Genomic DNA, 23,547 nt, shown 5'->3' with positions numbered 1-23,547 from the left:
GTAATTTGTTTTTAGAAGAGCAAAACAAAAATGTGATGAGTCTCACTGGTGAGCTCCTTGGGCACTACCTGATGCCAGCTGGTGCCACAGTGGTGACCCCTTTACTACAGTGTTTATATGGGGTATGGATCCATCTCCAAAGACAAGTGCTGTACCCTACCAGTGCATCTGCAACGGAACTGGGAATTGAAATTTGGCCTGTTTTACAGACGCTTCCCCCCTGACTCCTCTCCTGCTCAGAACTAGATAGATGATCAAAGTCAGACTGTCGCTGTCAGGATTCTGCATCAACCCACTTGCACAGGTCCTGAAGCTTCATTTTATTAAATGGATTTGCATGCTGTTGAAACAAACAATATACAACATTACATAATGTGACGAATGTTGCCCACTCACCATCCATTGCAGCTTGGTCATCGTGGAAGGGAACCTCCATTTGTGAACCCTTTCAACTTTTTTTCCCCCTCTAAATTAGTTTTCTCAGAGTTTGAGTGTCTACTGTTGATTTTTTTAACTGTTAACGTTTGAGTAGTCTTATTTGATTAATGGCTATATAAATAAACTTATCAGAATAGTAGCTCTCAGTCTTCACCCACCCTCGCTGGACATTCTACAGGCAGAGAAACTGTGAATTACATAAGTGTGGGGGCAAAAGTCTAGAACTGCTGGATTGCAGACACATTTTCAGTGATGAATAGCTGACAAAAGGTTTTCAAATTGTATTTTGTATGTATGTACTTTCGATGGCTGTGTTGGTCTTCTACATGCATACAAGGAATGAAAAAGTCCATTTTCCATATATATATATATATTTTTTTTTTACCCATGCTCTCACCCGAAGATAGCTGGGATTGGCTCAGTAGTGACCCTAGTGAGGATAAGTATCTCAGAAAATGGATGGATGAATGTTTCAAAAGACCAACAAATCAAAGTTAGTGTCTGACATGTGTTTGTGATTTATATCGAGCAGATACTGTATCCTCGGTAGGTCAATAGACCAGACTAACAGACAGAAAGCAGTAACTGGGGTGGACGGTTAAACTGGTAAGTGGTAAATGGACTGCCCTGAAATCTCCACCATCAGAGTGCCAAAAGCACTTAACGAAGCTTCACATTGAGCCATTCACACACCAATGGGCGGCTTCTGCCGTTACCAGGCCAAATGAGAGCAAATTAGTCTTCAGTGTCTTGCCCAAGGACGCTTCGACATACAGACAGTCGGGGCCAGGATTTGAACAAGTGACCATTCGGTCCCCAGACAGTCCGCTGTACCAACTGATCCACAGCAGTTCTCCCCTCTGGTGTGAGATATCTTACGAAAACAAGCTTATCAATCAAACTGAAACACACCCTGACTTGAGTGAGTAACAGCGATGAGATCAAGCTTGGCGGATTTCTGTCACTCACTTGGTGGGAACGGGGTGGAGAACGGCCGTAGAGATGTCGTCCTGAGTCATCAATTGACAAATGTTGTGACAGCCTCCAAAATAATAGCAGCGTGCGAAAGACTATTAATAAAAGCACGCTATTCAGCAAAACAGAGCCAGAATCCCACCTGACTTCACAGGCAGACTTCCCACATCTTCTAGAGAAGCGTCACATTCTTTAGGCTCTCACTTCTCGTTTTCTGTCGCCATGTACTCTCACTCCCCTGCGACGTTGCGGTGACACGCCCTGCCGTGCTGTCACTGGCTCCTCGCTGACTCATCTTTTGTTCGCGGCCTGTCTCGTATTTAAATGTAGCCAGATTTGAATTTTTTGAGGGCGGTTACAGTTCACATAGATGATGTACAACAATTAATACGTTGGAAGGATATTTCAGCATATCTGATCACCTGCTTGGGAACAAGAAGTTGCATAAAATCCACAATCAGCTGAACCTCAGCGGTCATGGTAGGTCAGCCTTTTATTAACGAGCGCGTATATCTGATGTATGTTTTATTCCCAATTCCTGTGAGTATTCCTTTTGTGAAGAATTTCACCCTGATAACACGTACATGTTAATCCAGGGGCATTTTGAGAAATGGATGTACATTCACTTCTCGATGCAAGACTCCCATTTAAATAGTTCATTCACAGTTTTAACTGTAGAAAGGTATTGTAAAGTGCAGTGTATTGTTTATTTCTCAGTATATTTAGTTTATTACTCGTTTTTTTGAATATTTGCGTTACTATATATCTTCACCACATGTCCTTCAGTTAAGATTAAAGTGTTTTATTATTACTTTTTATTGTTCCACATGTAGGATACTTCAGTTTAAAAATAGATCATTATCACCTGGTTTTTAATCAGCAAAGAATTTGGGTGGAATCATGCTTCAACTCAAATGATCAAATCTTTATAACTTCGAGTTAGTTTTAGTTAGGGAGCACGGTGACTCAGCTGGAAAATGTTGGCCTCACAGTTCTGAGGTCCCGGGTTCAATCCCGGCCCTGCCTGTGTTGAGTTTGCATGTTCTCCCCGTGCCTGCGTGAGTTTTCTCCCTACACTCCGGTTTCCTCCCACACCCCAAAAACATGCAACACAAATTGGACACTCTAAATTGCCCCGAGGTGTGATTGTAAGCGCGGCTCTTTGTCTCTATGTGCCCTGCGATTGGCTGGTGACCAGTCCAGGGTGTACCCCGCCTCCTGCCTGTTGACAGCTGGGATGGGCACCACCACTCCCGCGACCCTCGTGAGGATAAGCGGTTAAGAAGATGGATGGATAGTTTTATTTAGAATTGCTGTCAAAAGTGGAATCTGGAGCATAAATCCATGCGTGTGACAGTATTTTTGTACGGCAGTGATATTTCAAAGAGGCCCCCAACCATTCAGGCATATACAAACATGCTCTTTGCTTGCTGTTCGCATACTGACTCATAGTAACACATTCCAGATAAAAGTTGGGTGTGGAGTCGCCTAACGACTGCGCCACACCTTGTACCTGTTTGCGATTCACACATAAGGTCAAATTCTAATTGATATGCCTGAAATTCTACAAAATATATTATGATGAACTGGTGCCGCTGGTCATTGTGTGTACGTGCAGTATTGGGTAAACCGTGTGTTGAACGTGTAAGGTGTAACTTTGACTCAAAATACACTTTGTTTGATTCAAAAAATTTATTTCGACAAACCATGTAAAACTTTCAAATAGTTATAATGACAACGGGCATCCTGGGGTTTGTTGATGATAACTTTGAGAACCAAAACTTTCAATGTGACTCATTTGATGAGCCAGTTTTGCAGGAAAGATAGTCTGTTTCCTGACACGCAGACACACGCACACACACACACACACACACACACACACACACACACACACACACACACACACACACCACACACACACACACACACACACACACACGCGGCTCCCATCCGATCACTTACCACTGAGTATTCAGCCACAATAAGTCTAACTATTACGTTATCAGATTATACCTTATTACGTGAGATGTTATTGACGGGAAGAGACATGTGCCTAAAGAATGAAGAAAAACCACAGAGAGGAAAGTGAGAACATTGTTGCTGCTTGATTTAGGTCATTCATAACTATACAATAACTAATATAATAGTCAGTATTTAGGGACACCCCTCCAATGTCATCAGAGCAAATGAGATGAAATATGAGCGACAGGATGAGCCAAGTATGAAAAGGTGGGTCCTCTTAAATACAACAGGTATTCATTTAACAATACAATAATAATCACTAAAATACTTTAGTAATTAGTGAGTTCATAATGCAAACTAAAAGATAATGAAAATTTCCAAACGTGATGGGATTAAAAGTGATTGTTTGCAACTCGTGACCACGCAGTCACATAAAACCAACCGCGACGGGAGACCTTTTTGTAACATGAAAAACAGATTTTTTTTTTTCAAAGTAAAAATGTATTATGATGACATCACAGTGTGGATTTCCAGTGTTGAGTCTTAAAGGGGAGCATCCTGTCTAGTCTTAAACAAACTGGAGCCAGAAAGTTGCACGCGATGAATCACCCGGGCAGACGTCTGTGCCTCGCTACCGAATGTTGCGTCTCGTGTTGGCTGGCCAAACTATGTATTTTTAAAATAAATTAAAAGCACGTATTGTATGCACTACATCTTATCTATCTATCTATCTATCTATCTATCTATCTATCTATCTATCTATCTATCTATCTATCTATCTATCTATCTATCTATCTATCTATCCATCCATCCATCCATCCATCCATCCATCCATCCATCCATCCATCCATCATCTATCTATCTATCTATCATCTATCTATCTATCTATCTATCTATCTATCTATCTATCTATCTATCTATCTATCTATCTATCTATCTATCTATCTATCTATCTATCTATCTATCCATCCATCTATCTATAACCAAACCAACTATTCATTTAGACATATTAACTTTAAAAATATTCAACATGCTGACTTACAAACCAAACAGTGTTTGCCAATCTTTACTCAGAGGTGAAGAACTTCTTTGTAAGTACATTTTTCCGCTATCAGTACTTTATTTGAGTAGGGCTTTTCCTGACAACTTTTGCCTTCTACTATTTGAAAAGTGACATCTGCATTTAATACGCCCTAGTTTCAAACTAGCCGCAAAAATATAGATTTTATTTATTTATTTTTAGATTACTTCTAAAATGGAGGCCAGTGATTGTGTCTCTCTGGTCATGTGCCATTCTGCCATAGTTTCAATCATATTTTCTAATTATGACCTCAAATCGCCACCCTGTGGTGCCATCGATTTTTCTGACTTTAACTTTATAATCTCAGTACTAGCACCTACAAAAAATATTGACATTTGAGTTTCAGCAATATAATTTGGGGCTTTTATGGAACATTCACTCCGATTGGCTGGCAACCAGTTCAGGGTGTACCCTGCCTCCTTCCCGTTGACAGCAGGGATAGGTTCCAGCACTCCCGCGACCCTTGTGAGGATAAGCGGCTAAGGAAATGGATGGATGGAACATTCACTTATTTGGTTTGTGATATGAAGCGATACTTTTTCAATCATACACATTTGTCATTTGGTCTACATGGTATGACTGTTTCCACCTTCTCTACACATAAATGCAACAAAGACATTTTCCATTATTCATTTAGGGCCTCCCGCCACCCTCGTGAGGATAACCGTCTAAGAAAATGGATGGATGGATGAATGGATGGATTCATTTAGGACCTACATTTCATCATGTTTTGTTACTGAGTTATTATTTGTGTAATTCCAACAAAATAATAATCTATGCTTGCGGCACGGTGGCGCGACTTGTTAGAGCATTTACCTCACAGTTCTCAGAACTGGGTTTCATATCCCGGCCCCGCCTGTGTGGAGCTTGCTTGTTCTCCCCGACCCTGTGTGGCTTTTCCCCGGGCACTCTGGTTTCCTCCCACAACCTCAAAACATGCATTCATTGCAGATTCTAAATTACCTTTAGGTGTGATAGTGAGCATGAATGTCTGTTTCTTTCTATGCGCCCTGCGATTGGCTGGCGACCAGTTCAGGGTGTACCTCTTCTCCTCCCCGACGTTAGCTGGGATGGGATCCAGCGCTTCTGTGACCCTTGTGAGGATAAGTGGCTCAGATAATGGATGGATGGACCTTCCCTTCACAACAACACTGCGTCTTTGTGATGCTCATTGAAGACTAAATTGTTCGAGGTGTGAATGTGCTTGGTTGTTTGTCCCTATGTGCCCTTTGATTGGCTGGGGACCAGCCCAGGATTTAGAACCCGGGCGCCATCTTGGTTTGGTGAATTCACGTAAACACACGTAACTAACCAGGAACCATTTAAGAAGGGCGCATGAATGGGGGCGCAATGCTATGTTATCAGTTGCTCAAACGGGCGTTCTAAAGCGCCTTTCTTTCGACTGCCAGCTGTGATCAAGAACCAGTGCGAGAAGACGGAGCACTTAGCAACCAAACGGCGACAACTGTGGCTGTCTCGTATTAGCAGACCCGATCTAGCAGCCAAGCACAATACTCATGTGTGAATGCAATACATGTCTCCAAAATCTGTATTTCTGTTTCATTATTATAAGTTTGCAAAAAGGTGTTACCGCACCACTAGCTGTTTCGTGAGTTGAGTTAAAAGTGTAGCCATGGAAGTGGAGAAAAAGGTTCGGGCTCCACCTGGGACTTGTCCCGGTTGAACCTCTCTCTCTCTCTTGGTAACAAAAGAAAATAATAATCTACACTTCTTTTGTTGGTATAATCAACATAATTTAACACAACACTGACTATCATCACGCGATACATATTTAAAATGCATTGTGCGCCACACTAACCTTAGCAGTGTGCTTACAATGGATACCGCCGCATGACGAACCCAGCCAAAGACGAATTGGTTGTAGGCCTCCAGACCTTTGTAATTCTTTAGTTAGTCAACGGTATAAGTGCTTGTTGAGAAGAGGAGATAGTGGACGATGTCTGAATCGGTTACCGACGCCCACAGCTGTGTGCTCCATTAGTGTTTCTCCAAGGCATCCGGGTTGATGTTGCCGATCAAAGTGCACTTCTTGTCGTAACGGTTTCTTGAAACAACATCTCATGAGCACCGATAACTTTCCAAAGTCTTTTTAGCCATCTTGCGTCGCTTTTAACAGTCGTACGAACATTTGTGTAACTCCGGTCTATATGCAAAATCATTAGGATGAGCAGCGCAGTCAGTTGAGTGAACCATCCAACATGGCCAGTCCCCCCCCCCCCACCCCGGATGTAGTCACGTGGTTGAAAACAGTCTATAGGCTCAATAAGGACTGAAGGAAAAGGATCGGATTTTGCTCGTGTGGGATTTGACTCTACTTTGACAGAATTGACACAGCTGATTACAATGTTTTGCGTTTTTTTTTTTAAACTTTCACTGGGAGTTGAATCAGTAACCTACTCCTAAATTTACTGGAGCGTTTCATGTGTGTATATATAAATAAGTGTATCTTACGTTTACTTATCGCACCTCTGCACGAATGTGTTATTACGTAAGAAGTTACGTCGCTCTCACCTGCGTGTGTCGAGTCCTCGCACGCCGCCAGGTTGGAGTCGTCCTTAGGCTCCGCCCCTTCCCAGTGCACCTCTGCTGAGTCCGGCAGCCTCAGTGCGCCTCCACACTCACACTCTGCCACCACAGCGCCGGGACGCGCTATTTTTTTTTTCCCTCCCCAACATGAGCACTGCGGCCTCTGAGAATGTCTTCCTGTCCGCTTTACAGCCCAACAACTCGGTCACCACCTACGGCCTCCCGTCTGAAATCCACCTCGGGAGTGGCAACTCTACCGCGGACGAGGTGTCGAGGGTTCGCCGAGTCCAGCAGCAGGTTCAGATGCGGCTGGCCGAGAAGTCCACGCTTCCGCGTCACAATGGCTCCGCGTCCTCCTCCGCCATGTCAGGTAAAACAACAACTAGTCCGTCTTATGAAATGTAATTCAATTGTAGGTCAGAACCACCTAATGAGAATAGTTTTAGTCTTTTTTTCATTTATTTATTTTTGTATTTTGACAGGTAGTCAGCCTGTGGTTGAATTTAACAGTTGAAAAATGTTCGCAACCTGTGTTTTATTATTTATTGTGAAAAATAAAGTAGCGACCTGTGTGAATGTTACTCCTAACATTTAAATAAAGTTTTTGAAAGAAATACAAAACGTACACACCTAAAATCTAAGCTTTTTAATACCATTAACCTTGAGCAAATATGCCAGTTAATTTGACAAAAGTGGAGGTTACTTTCGGCTTGTCCCTTTCGGGGTCGCCACATCTCAGATGAACGCACAAATATGTTTGGCACAATTTTTATGCTGGATGCCCTTCCTGACGCAACCCTTCTCAGGGCTATTGGGGGGAAACTTCGTTGTACCTGCACCTTTTTCCTTTCTGAAATTGAAATGTTGAAATGTGCACAATCATGAAGCCATGAAAAAAATGGCGTTTATTAAGCAGTTGGGTCGTCAAAGAGAGAGTCAAATCTCAACACTTTAGATTGGTCAAGCTTTTGCAAAAATATTTAACCTAACAGGTTTTGGCTCTGAAATGTCAACAGCGATAAATAGGTAGTAATTAGTTATATTACTCTGCGAAAACATAAGAAGCACCTAAACATGAGGTTTAGCAACCGTGTTTTCCAACGTAGCCTAATAAAATAAAGTAACCATAAAAAATGTCACTGGTTTGAAACCCCTGATAAGTTGTGGTTTAAAAAAAAAAAAACCTTCCAGCAAGCTATCAAAAAAGAACCTTAAATATAGATGGAATAAAAAACATAATCATCACAACACACCCCAAATAATATATTTTTATACACAAACAGTCAATGTGGTGTTGGATCACCTAATAGAGGACTTCCGATGTTATAAAATTTTTATGGTCCTGATTAAAGCTGGATGGCTGTCTTACATCTCCATGGATTGAAAACACTGGCAAGCAATGATAATTTGTACTACCAACGAAACCAAAGTTATTTATTCAATTTCAATCGATCTTGCCATGTTGGTTTACTTGTATACGATTAGAGTCCCAGAAAATACCATTTACATCTCAAAATACAGTAACAAAGGAAATGTCGTAAAAGATAATATTTCAGCGACATTTGAAGGTGCAAAGTTTGCATAAAACACGATCGACTAATCACAGAATGTGTTCATTCAGGTTGTCTGCAGGTTCTTACAACAACAACAACCTGAGTTTCTCGCAAGCTGCGCATGTTAAAGGGTTAATGTTTAACAGGCTGCAACAAGTATGGCTTTCATGAATGTTCCTGTGATAGCAGAGTGAGGTGAAAGTGTGTGAAAGTCTGGACAGCTGGTCGGAGTTTCTGCTCGCAGTCAAGCGTTCGAGGCCGAGACAGACGAGACACTCAGACAGACACCTGGAAGGTGACGGTGTTGTGAGAACAGGATGTTGTTGTCTTGTTCATCTGCGATGGCTGTGTTGTCAAGAAGCTTGACAACGATGAGGTGTTACATAAATCAGGGGTCTCCAAAAGGGAAATGAAAGGTTACAAGTTCTTATACTTCCTGAATCTGTGCATCATTCATTCGTTCCTTTATTTTTAAATCTAACGCACACAAAAGTGAAAACAAAAAGCAAAACCTGATTTCGATTTCAAGATCAAATGAAAAATGTAAAAATGGGCCACACGGCTGAATTTGAATTTAAGCTTTAACACGTTGCGTTTACGTGAGCATTTGTAAATCTATTTTGTGCATAATTGCTAGATATGGTTTTTAATGTTTTATGGGGGGGAACGACACACAACAAATTGAACAAAGAAGAGTCTGATTGCCTTGGTTCAACCTTTGTCGATTACCCTGACCTTGGATGACTAAGAATCTTTATAAAAATAATTTTGGCAACCAAAAAGGTGATCTAGGCAATTGAACTAATAGGCTAATGGTATGAGGGCTCAACCATATTATCGCAATTACAAATGTGTTTACAACATTGTTTGTGGTTTCATGCATGAAAGCTTGATTTTGTCTCTCAGCCCCCATGCAAATTACGTCACGTTGTGTTCATCCTAAACTCTCTTCTGCCTTTGGTTAAATTTCCCAGTGGCGAATGGGTGTAAAGTAGTTTCTAAAGATTGTATTGTGATGTAAACATGACTGCTCTGGTGAGAGGAAAACATCCAGTTCTTAGTTATCTCACGTCATACACCTTCTTTTGCAACTTGCACAAGACTTACCACAACAAGCAGTGGCTCGGGAGGCACTCGTTATTGAGAAAACAGCAGTGAGTGTTCAAAGTCAGAATTTACAAGGAAAGCCCCCCCCCCCCCCCCCCCCCTGTTGCCTCTGCATTACATGCTTCCTGTAAATATCCACGTCAGAGGAAAGGGAAGCTGTGGTGCAACATTAGCCAGTGAAAGAAATTAATCATTTCTGAGATTAAAATGAGGAACGCGACCAGGGTGCCAGTTTTGTGTGGCAGCTCAGGTGTGCTTGGGTGTTGCCCGGCGGGGGCGGGTACAGGGACAGAGCAGTCATCTTTCTTCCCTGCACAGACCGGTTTGCCGTGTGTGTACGAGTCAAGTATGACGGTACTCGACACTTCACTTTTCCTTTTAGGTAAAGAGTCAAACTTGCATGTTTGGACTGGATAAAAAACAAAACAAAACAAAACTTTAAAACAAGTCACCATTTGGACTTCGAAGACTGCAACTGCTTCCTTGTGACTACCTTGCACTTTGACTTGCTCATTGACATTAGCGTAAACTACACTGTCAAGTGTTGCAACACTAAATTCCTGTATGGTCATGATGATCTCTCTCTTTAATCTGGTCCCTTTTATAATTGCAAATATGTCACTTTAATGGCAAAAGTATTTGGACCCCTACACATTTATTTGACTCAAAGTAAAAAGGAGAAAGACCAGTGGAACCTCAAAGGGCCATTTGGTCTTACTGTCGTGTATTTAAAAAATGAAAACATTCTCAAAGGAAATGATGGTAAAAAAGATTTGTTGCAGGATCAAACTGATGTCATTTAAAAAAAACAACAACTGTAGAGCCGTAAATTATGTGTTCTACTTCATCACAAGATTTTCAATACCAAACCCACCCAGTCATGTCTTTATGGAGCTTGCTTTGCGCACTGCGTGGGACATAAAAGGGCCCTATTCATTGATTAAGAGGTGTGTTGCAAGGCTTTTGTCCAAACCAGGCCCGCGAGGTGTTTTTGATAGGCACATACAGCAGAACTAAATGGAATTGGATTGCTATACTGCATTGGAGACGCTTTGCTCTCCTCGGTTGATTCGCTTATTTGAATAGATACTGTTACATATTTTGTGTTGTGACTGCTGAGAAAGATGAGGGAGTCTTTGTGTTCTTGTTATAAACAGAAAACAAACATCAATGAGAGACGAAAAGCCTTTTGCCCCTGCGTGCACATTTGACTCCTCATGCATGGGCGTTAGCCTCCTCTTCGCCATGATTGTAATGATAATGTTTTTTAAAAGGATCTTTGTTCATGCACACTCAGTTGAATTGAATTGAATTTGGAGAGTTCATCCATTTTCTTTGCCGCTTAGCCTCACGAGGGTCATGGGAGTGCTGGAGCTTATCCCAGCTGTCAAAGGGCAGGAAACGGGGTACACCGTGAACGGGTTGTCAGCCAATCGCAGGGCACATAGAGACAAACTGCCATACTCACAATCACACCTATGGGCAATTTAGAGTGTCCAATTAACGTTGCATGTTTTTGGGATGTGGGAGGAAACCAGAGTGCCCGGAGAAAAGCCACGCAGGGACGGGGAGAATATGCAAACTCCACACAGGCGGGGCTGGGATCGAACCTACGTCCTCAGAACTGTGAGGCCAACACTTTACCAGCTGATTCACCATGCCGCCTTTTGAGAAAAAAATATCTTGCAGGGACTGTCCAAACTTACTACGGTCGAGGACTGATAAATAGCATACATCAGTAAAAGCCAGAAAAATATTGTGTTAAATTAAGAGGGTTTACCAAAACTGAATATTACCTTTTGTGTAATCATGATTTTTTTTTATATGGTTCTAGTGCAATGTGTACCAAATCAAGTGCGTGCTGAGTGTTACCATTACAAACATTTACAGTATATGTGTATATATATCTTTCAAAAGAAATGGATGAGTCCTAATTTCCAAACTGTTTTGACCTCTCAGTGGCCAGCTCAAAAACCGTAAGCGGGTGAGTCAGCATTTATGAAGCGCCTTACACGTAAAATTTAAAAAAAAAAAAAAAAAAGGAAATTCATATGAACTGAGCCAGTTATGGGAATTTAAGTGCTTGGTAGAGCTCTTTATGGGGAAAGCTTCTAGTTGTCTTAGTTGACCTGTTTGGAATCTTTTCTCCTGCCCTGTCATGCTTTTTAGTCACTAAAACTTTTAGCAGAAAAACAAAAAGAGTAGTTTACTGGGTTTTTTCAAAACACAAATGGATTTCAAGTAGAAATGTGAAATTTGCTGCTCTATATACGCATTTTTCTTCCGCCATGTGAAATATTTTGGTGAACGATTTAAGAGATATGACAGGTGGCTGCTATGAATAACCTTGCACTTGTACAATTGACATCAGCGTGATATTGTAGTAATGACTTGTCATTGTTTTACCCCAGACTACGGTGGGTCTTCCACGATGAAATACCAGACGTACAATCCCGGTTACAGCTCCAAGTCGTCCTACATGTTCTCGGGCTCCAGGACTATGGTGAGTATTTCCCCATGATGTCCTGCTGTGAGCATGCATTCACCACCTAGATTGTAAAGTGTGAGCGGTCCCACTACTGGCATGTGTGGTATTTCACAGACCCCCGTGGAAGGCTCACCTCCGGGGTTTCAAATCCACCCTCTAGATTCCAATTTTACTCTTTCAGCAGGAGCTCACTGGAATAGTTTAAGTAGAGTTAAGACATGGGGAAATGCAGACATGGCATTTTTGAACCCTGAACAGTATATGAGAAATGAATAACCTTTGACCTTTAGTGGTTACATCCCATACGATATTGGGAAACCGATAAGGTTTCCGTGCACTCGGTGACGCAAATGCATTCTCCCACATACGCAGCCCACAGATCATAATAAGTAACACTCCCGCCACGTTGAAGTGTAACACTCGCTCCCTTCTTCATCACCAGACACCGCAGATATCACAGAGGTCTGGCTTTAGCTCTCTCTCAGCCGGCCCAGACATGGCTCAGTACAACAGGATCAGCGTTGGCGGCGGAGGAGTCGGAGTCGGAGGCGGCGGAGGTTATTACCGTGAAGATGTCCACATGGGCACTTATCAAGGGAATCGGCACCAGTCCCGCATGGAACCGGAAATTGTCTCCTTGCACGCCATGAGGCAGCAGACCATGCCGGCAAATGCCTGGATGTTGGACGGCAGTGACGGCGCCAGCATGGTCTCCGACCGTGATGCCACTTTCAACCGCCAGTACGTGCAAACCAATGGCTATTCCACTCAGATGAGGCAAGGGGCAGGCTCCATGACCTTACCGGTGTCCATGCGTCGATCCCACAGCGGCACCATCCCACGTGGTGCTGACATGGACATGGGGATGGTCCAGCAATGTTCCTACAAAGGTCCGGCTTACCGCACCATTAGCAGGATTAACCAGCGAAACCGGATGAGCATGGGCTCCATGTCGGGGACCCTGCAGCGCCAGATGTCAAGCGCTTCCAGCATGCTCGGAGGGGGGATGGACAAAATTGACTCGGGCTTTATAGGCCCAGGAATGTCCTCCGCTTCCCAGGGGAATTTAGCGATGCAGCGGCGTCAGAGTACCATTTCCCGGGCTATGTCGGTCAAAAGCATGCAGAGTGTGGGCCGAGGTGTTGACGTCTTCAACGGGCAGATGGGGATCGGAAGCATGGGAAACCTCGCTGGGTAAGTCGCTCACCGTTATTTATTCCTAATGATCATAAGATGTCATCTGTGAAGGGCTAGTTTTTCTACTATCACTGAATCTTGTGATTGTGAGGATTTGTTGATTGGGACAATATATTAATTTTACACTAAATACAATCGATCTTATCTTCAACATAAAATATTTGGTACAATAGTGGCCATGACAAAGGGGTAAAAAAATTAAAAATAAAAATTTCCCAATGAAATCCAAATGTAGTATTAAAGTAAAAGTACCAACCTACTAACTTCTCAGGAAATGAGTTGCTAATTTTCTGCTCATCTCCGTTTTGTTAAGTTACAGAACGGAAATGAGCTTAGTGACGGCGTCAGCCTTGTTATCTTCCTCAGTACCATCGTCAGTATTTGCAGTATTTCACCAACTAACTAGCTAATTAACTCTTGTAGTTTGTAGAAAATGTTTCTAAAACTGGGTTATATCCTTGAAAGCGGCAACTAGCAAGTGCTGGAATAAAAATATATCATACGTGAGGGTGGGTGGGAGTCGGGGGGGGGGGGGTAGAGTCAGCACCATTATGCAGATCAGCGCAAAAATGTAATTGTAATTCTTCCTTGGCGCAAGGATCACCCCTTCACAAGCCATGTGAACATTCGCAATGGTGACCGATTCTTTTTTTAATTGATTGTAATGGACCGTGATGACATTGTTTGTGGGCAAAGACATCGTGGGGTCCCATATTTGCAATGTGCGTCCTTTGTAAGTGCTGAGTCTTACCAGTAACTCTGCTAAATTGTGACCTGGCTTCTTAGCTGTAGGACTGGTTTTGGGTGTGGTAGCTCCGTTTCAAGCCTCGCGTTTCAAACAGCCCACATGGCGTGGTTAGACCAGTGCATTTGCACATCTGTGAGATTTAGTGGCCATTTATCACACTGATCCATGCAATAAAAAAACATCTTGCTGAGATTAATGTTGCTGCTTTTGCTTGCTTTATTGATAAAAAGCCAGTCCAAGTAATATTTTGTGCAAGAATAGCTACCATCTTGGTTAAGTTCTTGTGTTTCTTGAACAGGATGGAAACTTTGGACATGGCCAGAGCTGTGCAGTACCTGCGAGAACCGGATCCTGATTTGCAGGTCTTGGGTGCAGCTTACATTCAACACGAGTGCTACAATGATAGCGACGCCAAAAATGAGGTACGATAAACAGATGATCTTTGTGGTAGGGCTTCCTCAGGCTAATCTCTCAGAAAAATGTTGTTGAAGAACTCAAACCGCAAGAATTCATTTTGCTTCCTTCATTTTGGAAGGCGCGTTCCATATATCAGTATGGTGTCAAATGGCAGGTCTACATAATGAAGCAGAAAACATTTTAGCATCTCCCTTTTTGCCATTGTGATTTCTATTTTCAGCTGGTTGTTCAGTGTTGGGAGGAGTTCGTTAGTGGTTTCCATTGGAAATAGATGATGATGTTAGAGCTCTTTTAAAAGTGCAATTCTTTCCTCCATACAAAAAGTGCAGGAAATAAATGAGTTGAGGCCAAAAATAGCTTGTGACTGTTCCCGTTGGGCCAGTGATATACCCCTTTTCTAGGAAAGAACATACATGCACACCCTCTTGAATGTAGAATCTTTAGCAAACTGATTTTTTAAAAATGTCCATATACACTGTATGTGATCACGCAAATACAGGGGTTTTGATCTTAAAAGAACCTGAATTTTATTTGCCATGAAAGCCAGTCATCTCAACTCAAAATTAATGTCAAGTCCTCCCTTCTTGTTTCAAGGTCCGTCAATCCAAGGGCATCAGTGAGCTGGTGAAGCTGTTCAACTCTGAGAATCAGGAAGTGCAGCGCTATGCCACTGGTGCCACACGCAACCTCATCTACGAGAACATGGAGAATAAGGTGGCCCTGATCGAGGAGGGTGGCATCCCCCAGCTGGTGGAGGCTCTCAAGGAGCCCGACGACGAGCTCCAAAAGAACATCACCGGTAGGAACTTGCACTCCAGACATGACACAACCTGCAGAACTGAACTTGTTGTTTTCGGCCTCATCTCCTCCCAAGTACTTGAGGGAAGCAACTTGATCTCGTTGAGTCTTACTCATTAAGCCTGTGGAACCCTTTAATCTTAATTTTAATATAAACAAACTTTAGGATCTAGTTGTAATCTGTCACCATGACATACCCCCGGCCCCCACTCCCTCTTATGGCCTTCTCACTTTTTGTTATCTGTTGCTCTTTTATTTGTACAGTTGTTCAGTAAGACGACAGTAAGATAGACTACGGCTCTATTATATATTGGCTTTAGCTCAATATTTGTTCTGTTTCTCATTTGTTTGTCTTATTTTGAACAGCCAATTAAGTATCATTATGTATGATCTTATTAACTTCTACTGTAAAGTAACATTTGATCCAGAGTCACATTTTTAATAGATCGTTGTAAACAATCTGTACTTGGTAAAGTCTGGCCTTTAAAATAAAAGCACAACAGTTCAATAAAATGTTTACAAAAATTGTTGAGAAACATGCTGGAACAATTTAAATCAATTAAGGTGACGTCTTTATGAATTCATTGAGCGTACATCTGATGCTTTCACTCCTTTAGCCAAAAACGTGATTTGCAGCTAGCTAAAATCACATTCTAAATGTCATTGTGGAGTAATAAGGTCGATCACCCTGCCCATTACCTACAGTTGTGCAATTTTGAGTTAAAATGGACTAATATTGACTTTAAACAAAGCAGAAAAACATGGCCCATTATCATTCTTATGCCTGCTCTTATTGGACAATTTTTAATTTAAACTCAAGACTGGTAGTTACTTTACGTAAGCTCAACTGCAGTATTACTCCAACACTAACCTGCTATGCATATGCTCCTCATATTTTTTTGTGTAGGTATTTTGTGGAACCTTTCATCAAAAGACACCCTGAAGGAGAAACTGGCCCGAGAGGCTCTTCCGGATCTGACCGATAGGATCCTCATCCCACTGTCGGGCAGCGAGGGGTCGGAGGGCATTAATCAGTCGGCCTCCGAGGCAGAAATCTTCTACAACACCACTGGCTGTCTCAGGTACACGTCACGTGATAATTGTCTTGCTTGGTTTGCATCATGCTCATTTGTTTGCATTTTTTTGTTCCACCATAATTTTGTATAAAACAGCATCACATTTGCATTCACAACGTCAGGCAAGTTTATCAGTCTTGTGTTTGAAAAGGCTCACGGCGCTGCAGCCGTACAGTTGCTTTAGTTCTATTGTTTGTTTTAAAAAAGCACAAGATTAAGGAAACTACGATCCTACCTTCATAAAAGAAAACATAAAGAATAAAGTCACAAAATTTGACAATGAAGTAGTTCAGAGAAGTCAGCCACCCATTCAGAACATAGTTTTTAACATTTCTTGAAATCATTTCTGGTTGGTTGATGCGGCCCATGGAGTTTACGCTCCATTTGGTTTCTCCTGGAAAGATATTTACCCAGTCTCCAGAAATGTCGGATTCAGACAATTATTTAGGCCTTATGTGCTAAAAGAAAGTATTTATTCATAGTTGTAGTGACACGAGACAAGATCCTCCAAAATAAGACATTTGCAAACATCTTTTACTTTGGCAAACATTATTAATTTTTTTTAAGTGTTTTTAACCAGTAACAAACTAGTAACTAAATCATAGTCAGTTCATCTTGGTGCATTTTCTTTTGTGAAATATTATCCAGATGTTTTTAAATAAAGGGATAGAAATTAAACAAGTTTGTTTTTTAATCTTATTCATCGATTAATCAAAAAAAAAGAGAAATTAATCAATTATAAACTAAATAATTAGTTGCAGCCCAAATGTATTTTCTCATCAAATTACAACTTTATTTACAGGAATTTATACACTTTGTGATGTGATAACTTTCACTTAAAACATATAAATCAGTTCGTCTGTGTGACCTTCACGAATAATTTTGATCTCGATTGTATTCCAAAACTGTTTGAAACTCTGGCAATGTTTTGGTGGAAGATAAAGAAGAAAATGGAATGTTGACTCATGACATGGCTCCAAAAACGAGTAAAGAGTTACAAGAAGCCTGCATTGGCATTCCTTCTGCCTGCTCACTTACAGGAATCTGAGCTCAGTGAATGAAAAGACCCGTCAGCAGATGAGACAAACCCACGGGCTGGTGGACTCTTTGGTGAGCTACATCAAGGCCTCGCTGGAGGAGAATAAAGCTGAGGACAAGGTGCCCGTACAGGAGTTCTGAATTGCTTTTCAAACAATTACCTGTGAACTAGTTGGTCTTTGTGAGGTGTTCAATTATTAATGTGTGTTTGTGTGTCCTTCAGGGGGTGGAGAATGCTGTGTGTGTTTTAAGGAACCTCTCCTACCAGCTCTACAGCGAGATGCCGCCATCGGCTCTGCTTCGCCTGGAGGGGCCGAGCCGAGCCGAGGACTCTGGGAAGAACGAAGCCATCGGCTGCTTCACTCCTCAGAGCAAGAAGGCCAACAATGTACGCTCGTGTGACATTTCCCTTTCTCCTATTTCACTTTCACGAGGAACCTCTTAAACCAGTGGCGTGGACAAAAGAAAAAATCAAAAGTCCTATGCCAGCCCCGCCCATTTAGCTGTTTGAATGACAAACAAGGGGCTGACGGCAATGGGCCTTTGATCGCAAAGCAGGTCACGAAGAAATGACTTCATTTGCCAGCTTAATAGCCGCTTAGTATTATAATTAGTTCCTATGAAATGTGCAGGAGTCCTGAGTGCCACAAAGCATGCTGGGAGTATGTAAATACCTTTTAATGTGCACGTTTTGTGTCAATTATTTCTCGAGTCTTTGTTTTATTATTTGCTAGCTATGCTATTCCGTTTGCTGTGGCGTCATAATTTTAGTTTCGATGTGATACCGTGAGTGTGTACATTGTCAGTAATAATCTGCTTACACAGGCAGTGTGTGGGCCAATGGAAGCTTCTTCTGCTTACAGATGTAAAAAGCAATTATTCCTCTCTGCCTTTTGAGTGCCATCATATGGTGGCTTGCATACCCGCTGAAACATGTGCTAGCATACACGCTAACAATGTAACCGGTGTGTTCAAGTGTACTTCCTTGTACAACACACATAAATATTGTAAGGTTGAAAGTTGCTGTCCGTTTTGGAGAACAGTTCAGTTTGTCCCTGATCCTAACATGTTTTTCGCCTTTCTCTCAACCACAGAGCAGGAACCAGGACCTGTCCACGTTCACTGAGGTGGCCCGCGCTCCGAAAGGGATGGAGTGGCTGTGGCACCCGCAGATCGTGGGGTTGTACAACCGTGTGCTGCAGCAGTGCGAGATCAACTCAACCACACGGGAGGCGGCTGCAGGAGCGCTGCAGAACATCACGGCTGGGGACAAGAGGGTCAGCGCTTTGCTACGTAGACATCAGACCTTGTCCAAACGTAACACCTTTGATGAATTCAACTGAACTGTCTCTTTATGTTCCTTCAGTGGGCATCAGTGCTGAGCCGCGTTGCCATGGACCAGGAGCGCATGGTGCCAGTTCTATTAGACCTGTTGCGCAGCAACAACGACTTGGAGCTGCGTTCTGTCACAGGCTTCCTCCGAAATTTGTCGCGCCATGCCAAGGATAAAAATCACATGGGTGAGTCTTTTTCTCTATGTAGTGAAATTCGTTTATCACCGGTGATGCGTTCCAGAACCCAAAAAAGCCATCCCCGCCATTGCTTGAGAATATCAACCCGAGCCTTAAAAACTGTTCATAACCTAATCGGTCAGGAAGTGTGTGTGTTAAAGGTTACATACTGTGGCTATTTAGACGTCCATTGAATGATTCTCGGACCTGGACTTAGTATACAAGTGTTATTTTCATTTAAAAGGCACATTGATTTTGTCACGCAAGTCTCCAGAAAAGGCCCCATAAACAGTTACTTCTGTTTTGACTCAGTTTTGTATCCGCGATACCCATATCTGGGGAACCCACCCGCTTTCCTCAGATTGGTTGCCTTTTGCTTTGTTGATAGCGTTAGCTCGAAGCAGAGCGGTACGTGAATATCTTTGCTCGTGATGTAGTGTAGATAAGCTCAAGAAATTCAAATGACCTGTTTCCAGACCTCTCAGGAATACGTGGATGATTTTAATTCAATTTCACATTTACTGAGACACCATTGAGACAATATTGCATCCCAAATACTACAAAGTTGTTTTGGTAAAACATGGCACCTTTAAAAACAATGGTAAGATATTTCTAACAGTTGCTACATTTATGGTGCTTTTATAATGAAGCACAACACCCCCTTGGTAGATTAATAATTTTTCCTTGATTATAACATTTTTATCCTCATGAGAATGCAAAATCAAAATCACGATTAAACTTTGATTCATTTTCCATGCGAGGAGGAACTGCATTGTATGCTCAAGTTATTTTGGGTGGAAATGCATGAAGGTTATTTTAGAATACCAAGATCCATAGATAGGAACGTTCCTGAAAGGTTTTGCAGTGATAAAGGGTTAAGACGTGTCCCCCACCCCTCAAAAAAGATTTATAATTGGGAATAGATGACAGCAACAGCAAAGCCCTTAAAACAGAGAAGGTCAACAGTGCTTATCTAGTTTGTACACGTTCATGAACCCATGTTACATAAACCACTCGTATTTTGTGGTAAAATTATTCAACACAAACAAACGACCTTCACATGAGGCTCATCAATACTGTTAGTCATCAGTACCAGTATAAATAACACACCAGCACAAACTGATGTGACATCACACACGGGCACGCAGATATGTGCGCAAGCGCTTCACACAAACAATATTAAGTCAATGAACTCACCTTTTGGCATTTACACCAATTAATAAATATCAGGGAGAACTGGCACATTGTAACAGCAATTAATAGCCGCATTAGGAAATGAATGGTGGATTCACGAGGTGCATTCATGATCCCAAACTGTTATTAAATAAAACCTAGCAATACTTCTAGATGGCATCAAATAAATATAAGTTGACTTCATCCTAAATGAGTGACAGAACCATATAGGAACAAAGGTGTTCATAAACATGCTCATTGAACAGTTCCTGTATTTTATTTTTATTTTTTTCCAGCCACAAAAGTAGTAAACAACCTAGTGACCAAGCTGCCCGCCGACGGCTACCAGAAGGAGCCGTCCAGCGACGTTGTGGTCAACATCTGCGGAATTCTCAACAACTTGGTGACGTGCAGCTCGGTCGCCGCAAGAGATGTGTGCTTCTTCGACGGCCTGCCCAAATTGGTCGCCATCAAGAATACCAACGACTCCAGGTGAGGTGACACTCGGTTAAACGGACCGTTCACAAATACCACTGGCGTTCTATTTTAATCTGAGGTTTACAAATATGTTGACATACAGACAAGTGTTGATGACATATGAGGTTTGTCTTTTTTCGTTGTTGTTACAGTTCTGGAAAAATGAGAGCAGCCAAAGCAGCCGCCACAGTGCTCAGCAACATGTTCCAGTACAAGAAACTCCACAAGGATTACAAAAATGTATGGAAACTCTCAGTATCATTGTATATTTTTCCTAGAAAGGTACTCCACATATACTTGCATCCACTTTATTCTTATAGGCACATTTTAAACTTCAGTTTAAAACAGTAACGGAAACCCCCTTATGTCAACTACCTATTGGAATGTGTCTTCATGGAGCCCCACCCGCAGTGAGAAGACTGTTTCTGAGTAGGCCAGATGTCACTGTGTAGTTCTGCCATTCTCTCTGAAGGCGCTTGTTCAAAAACCGTTGACGTGCACTCATGCAGATCTCGGCCGGTACTCGGTAGGTCATTCACTTTCTGCAGCTTCTGACTAGCCCCACCCACGGGTGCGGCATTTAGCTTATGTGTTAATGAACAAGTCCTGGCAGAGCACTGAAATGCCTACACACACACACACACACACACAAAAAGCCAATGATAGGGAGCCGTAATTACTGGAAAAAAGTCATCCAACATAGCCTCTTGTGGTGTCAAGTATGAATTTTGTGACTCCCTAAATGAAAGCCTGGACAGTTTTTCTGCTTATGCTGTTTGCAACGTTTATTTTAAAAGATACTTGTTCAATAACTGTTGCTTTCTATTGTAACATTACAGAAAGGCTTCACAAGACCAGACTTTGCAGACACGACCATCTAAAATGGAAGGTAGCATTACGCAGAAGTTTGCTTCTTCTGTGACCAGTGGAAGTCTACTGGCGTCGAGGGACCAAATCGGGCTTTTTGCTATTCCGAGATAACCCAAGCTCATTTTTCATCTGCCAGAAAGTTTGTGATAGGAACACTTTGTGGACATTGGAGAGGAAGTCAAGCATGTAGCACTATTGCTTGCCAAATGTGAGCACTATAATCTAGTGTTGGAGTGTGGCTTCAGAGATGTATTTTATAAAAGCAGATGTAAAAACTATGTGAAACTATAGATTATGATTCAGTGATATTCTAACTAATGTCGTACTGTGGTACCTCTACTTACGAAATTCATTGGTTCCGGAAGTCGTTTCGTAACGTGAATCTTTACGTAAGTAGGAGCGCTTTTTAAATATAAATAGACTAATCCGTTCCAAGCCCCCTGACCGCCAAAAAAATAAGCATTCAAAGTATATCATGTAAAGAATAATAAAAATTGTGTTCCTTTACATTTGGTGTAGGCCGACTTAACTATGCGAATAGAAGCGTGACGGAGAAGTGAAAGGCATTGTGGGGGACAGAAGAGGAGGAGGCAAACGTTTTATAGCCAAGAGAGAACATACTTACAAATGTACGCACGCACACAACTTAATCACACTAAAGTTTCTTGGGGCCTATGTTGAAGAAAGATGAATGCAACAAACACAAATGAAAAAACAAAAAGTTGCACTTTACCATTGTACAGTAACGTGTGATTCAGGTGATGCCTGAGTGTCAAGGAGAAATGAAAAGCATCATAGGTAGAGATTGAGGTCCCTCCTAGCCAATAAACGGCCAGGAGCTGCTACGGCGATAGCCAATGGGAGAGCAGCTCTATCACGCCACTTTCAAACCAAGATATAGAATGTTTACGTTGGGTAGAATTTGGGGGCTGAAAATCCAGCGCCTATTTTTGCCTTTCGTATCCTGAATTTTCTTTCGCAACTAGAGGCAATATTTTTCCAAAGTAGCGTTTCGTAACCTGATTTTTTTGCAACCAGAGACGTTCCTAAGTAGACGTACCACTGTACTTATATTTGTACATACTGCTGAACGTTTTACTTAATCACATTTTATACACTGTAATCAAGGACTGCTAATGAATGCGTATGAATGAGTGAAAATATATTGCAATTGAATACTCCAGCGATGAATTGTTTATACTTTTGCTTAAGAAAGGTTGGGATTTTGGTGTGCCTCTAAACCTGTCATGTATTCTACAAATGTATGTAATCTGTGATGCTGTCTGTGGCTTTTGCAATTTTTAAAAAGGTTGGAATGGTAATAAAGTGTGCGTGTGTGCATATGTGATTGAGAAACCATGCATGTCCTGAAAGAATGCAGCCCTAACAAGTTTTCATGTGTTTGTTTAGTCTTAAAGGTTTTTATTTTTGTAAATGTTCCACCTCATAGTTTGACACCTGTCAAGATCTGGAATGTAATTTGTCACTTTGAAATACCTGTCGTAAAATGACCTAACAACTATGGTGAATGGCATCTTTTGTATTTAAAAAAAAAAAATGGGGGGGATTTGCTACATGCACAGCTGTACCATCTGATTTAATAAAGAAACAGATCTGTCCAATGAGGTCTATGTGTAGTTGTGCCTGTTACAGGCTGACATGTCGACCACTCCCTGTTTACATATTTTCTCCTGCTCAGACAGGAATAATTCCAGCCCTTCCCTGCTGCACCCTTCTTTAGCATCCCGTTTCGCCGCGGCTCATAATGTATCCATGAGCGCATAAGGAGGCAAATAACAACCTATTTTACCTAACTGTGCCATGATGTAAACCCCACATGGCCAAAGGTCACAGTTACGTTGAGGTCAAATAATGAAGTGCTGACCTGCAGCAGTGTTGACTTTTGCACTTTGCACTCCAGCCGTTCACAGTTCAACTATGGAGTACTGCAGTGTATTTGAGTCTAATCTGTCATGAGTCTGCCATCTGCTGGGCACTCAGAAGCATCTTTAACCACAGTAAGTCGTGTTGATGAATGGATGTTTTGAGGGAAGACATGAGGACAGTGGGTGTTAAGAAAGGAGGATGCAC

At 41.9% G+C, this 23,547-nt stretch overlaps 1 protein-coding gene across 2 annotated transcripts; it reads left to right on the top strand.

The window, feature by feature from the left end:
- The first annotated feature begins 1,725 nt into the window (after positions 1 to 1,725).
- pkp3a (plakophilin 3a) lies at positions 1,726 to 23,485 on the top strand. 2 transcript variants are annotated; one of them, XM_061822762.1, is made up of 14 exons: positions 1,726 to 1,893; positions 7,196 to 7,373; positions 12,075 to 12,166; positions 12,594 to 13,345; positions 14,395 to 14,518; positions 15,108 to 15,312; positions 16,219 to 16,393; positions 17,428 to 17,545; positions 17,649 to 17,813; positions 18,520 to 18,702; positions 18,792 to 18,945; positions 20,406 to 20,601; positions 20,739 to 20,826; positions 21,426 to 23,485. In XM_061822762.1, exons 1-14 carry the CDS (start codon positions 1,891 to 1,893, stop codon positions 21,465 to 21,467), a joined length of 2,475 nt encoding a protein of 824 aa, XP_061678746.1. In that variant the 5' UTR covers positions 1,726 to 1,890; the 3' UTR covers positions 21,468 to 23,485. The 2 variants fall into 2 exon arrangements, with proteins under 2 accessions (XP_061678746.1, XP_061678745.1); XM_061822761.1 differs by lacking the exon at positions 1,726 to 1,893 and having other exon boundaries at positions 6,781 to 7,373.
- Positions 23,486 to 23,547: the final 62 nt, after the last annotated feature.

Source organism: Syngnathoides biaculeatus, chromosome 6, assembly GCF_019802595.1.
Source record: "Syngnathoides biaculeatus isolate LvHL_M chromosome 6, ASM1980259v1, whole genome shotgun sequence".
NCBI classification, from domain to species: Eukaryota; Metazoa; Chordata; class Actinopteri; order Syngnathiformes; family Syngnathidae; genus Syngnathoides; species Syngnathoides biaculeatus.
This window is presented reverse-complemented; position numbering and strand designations above follow the sequence as displayed.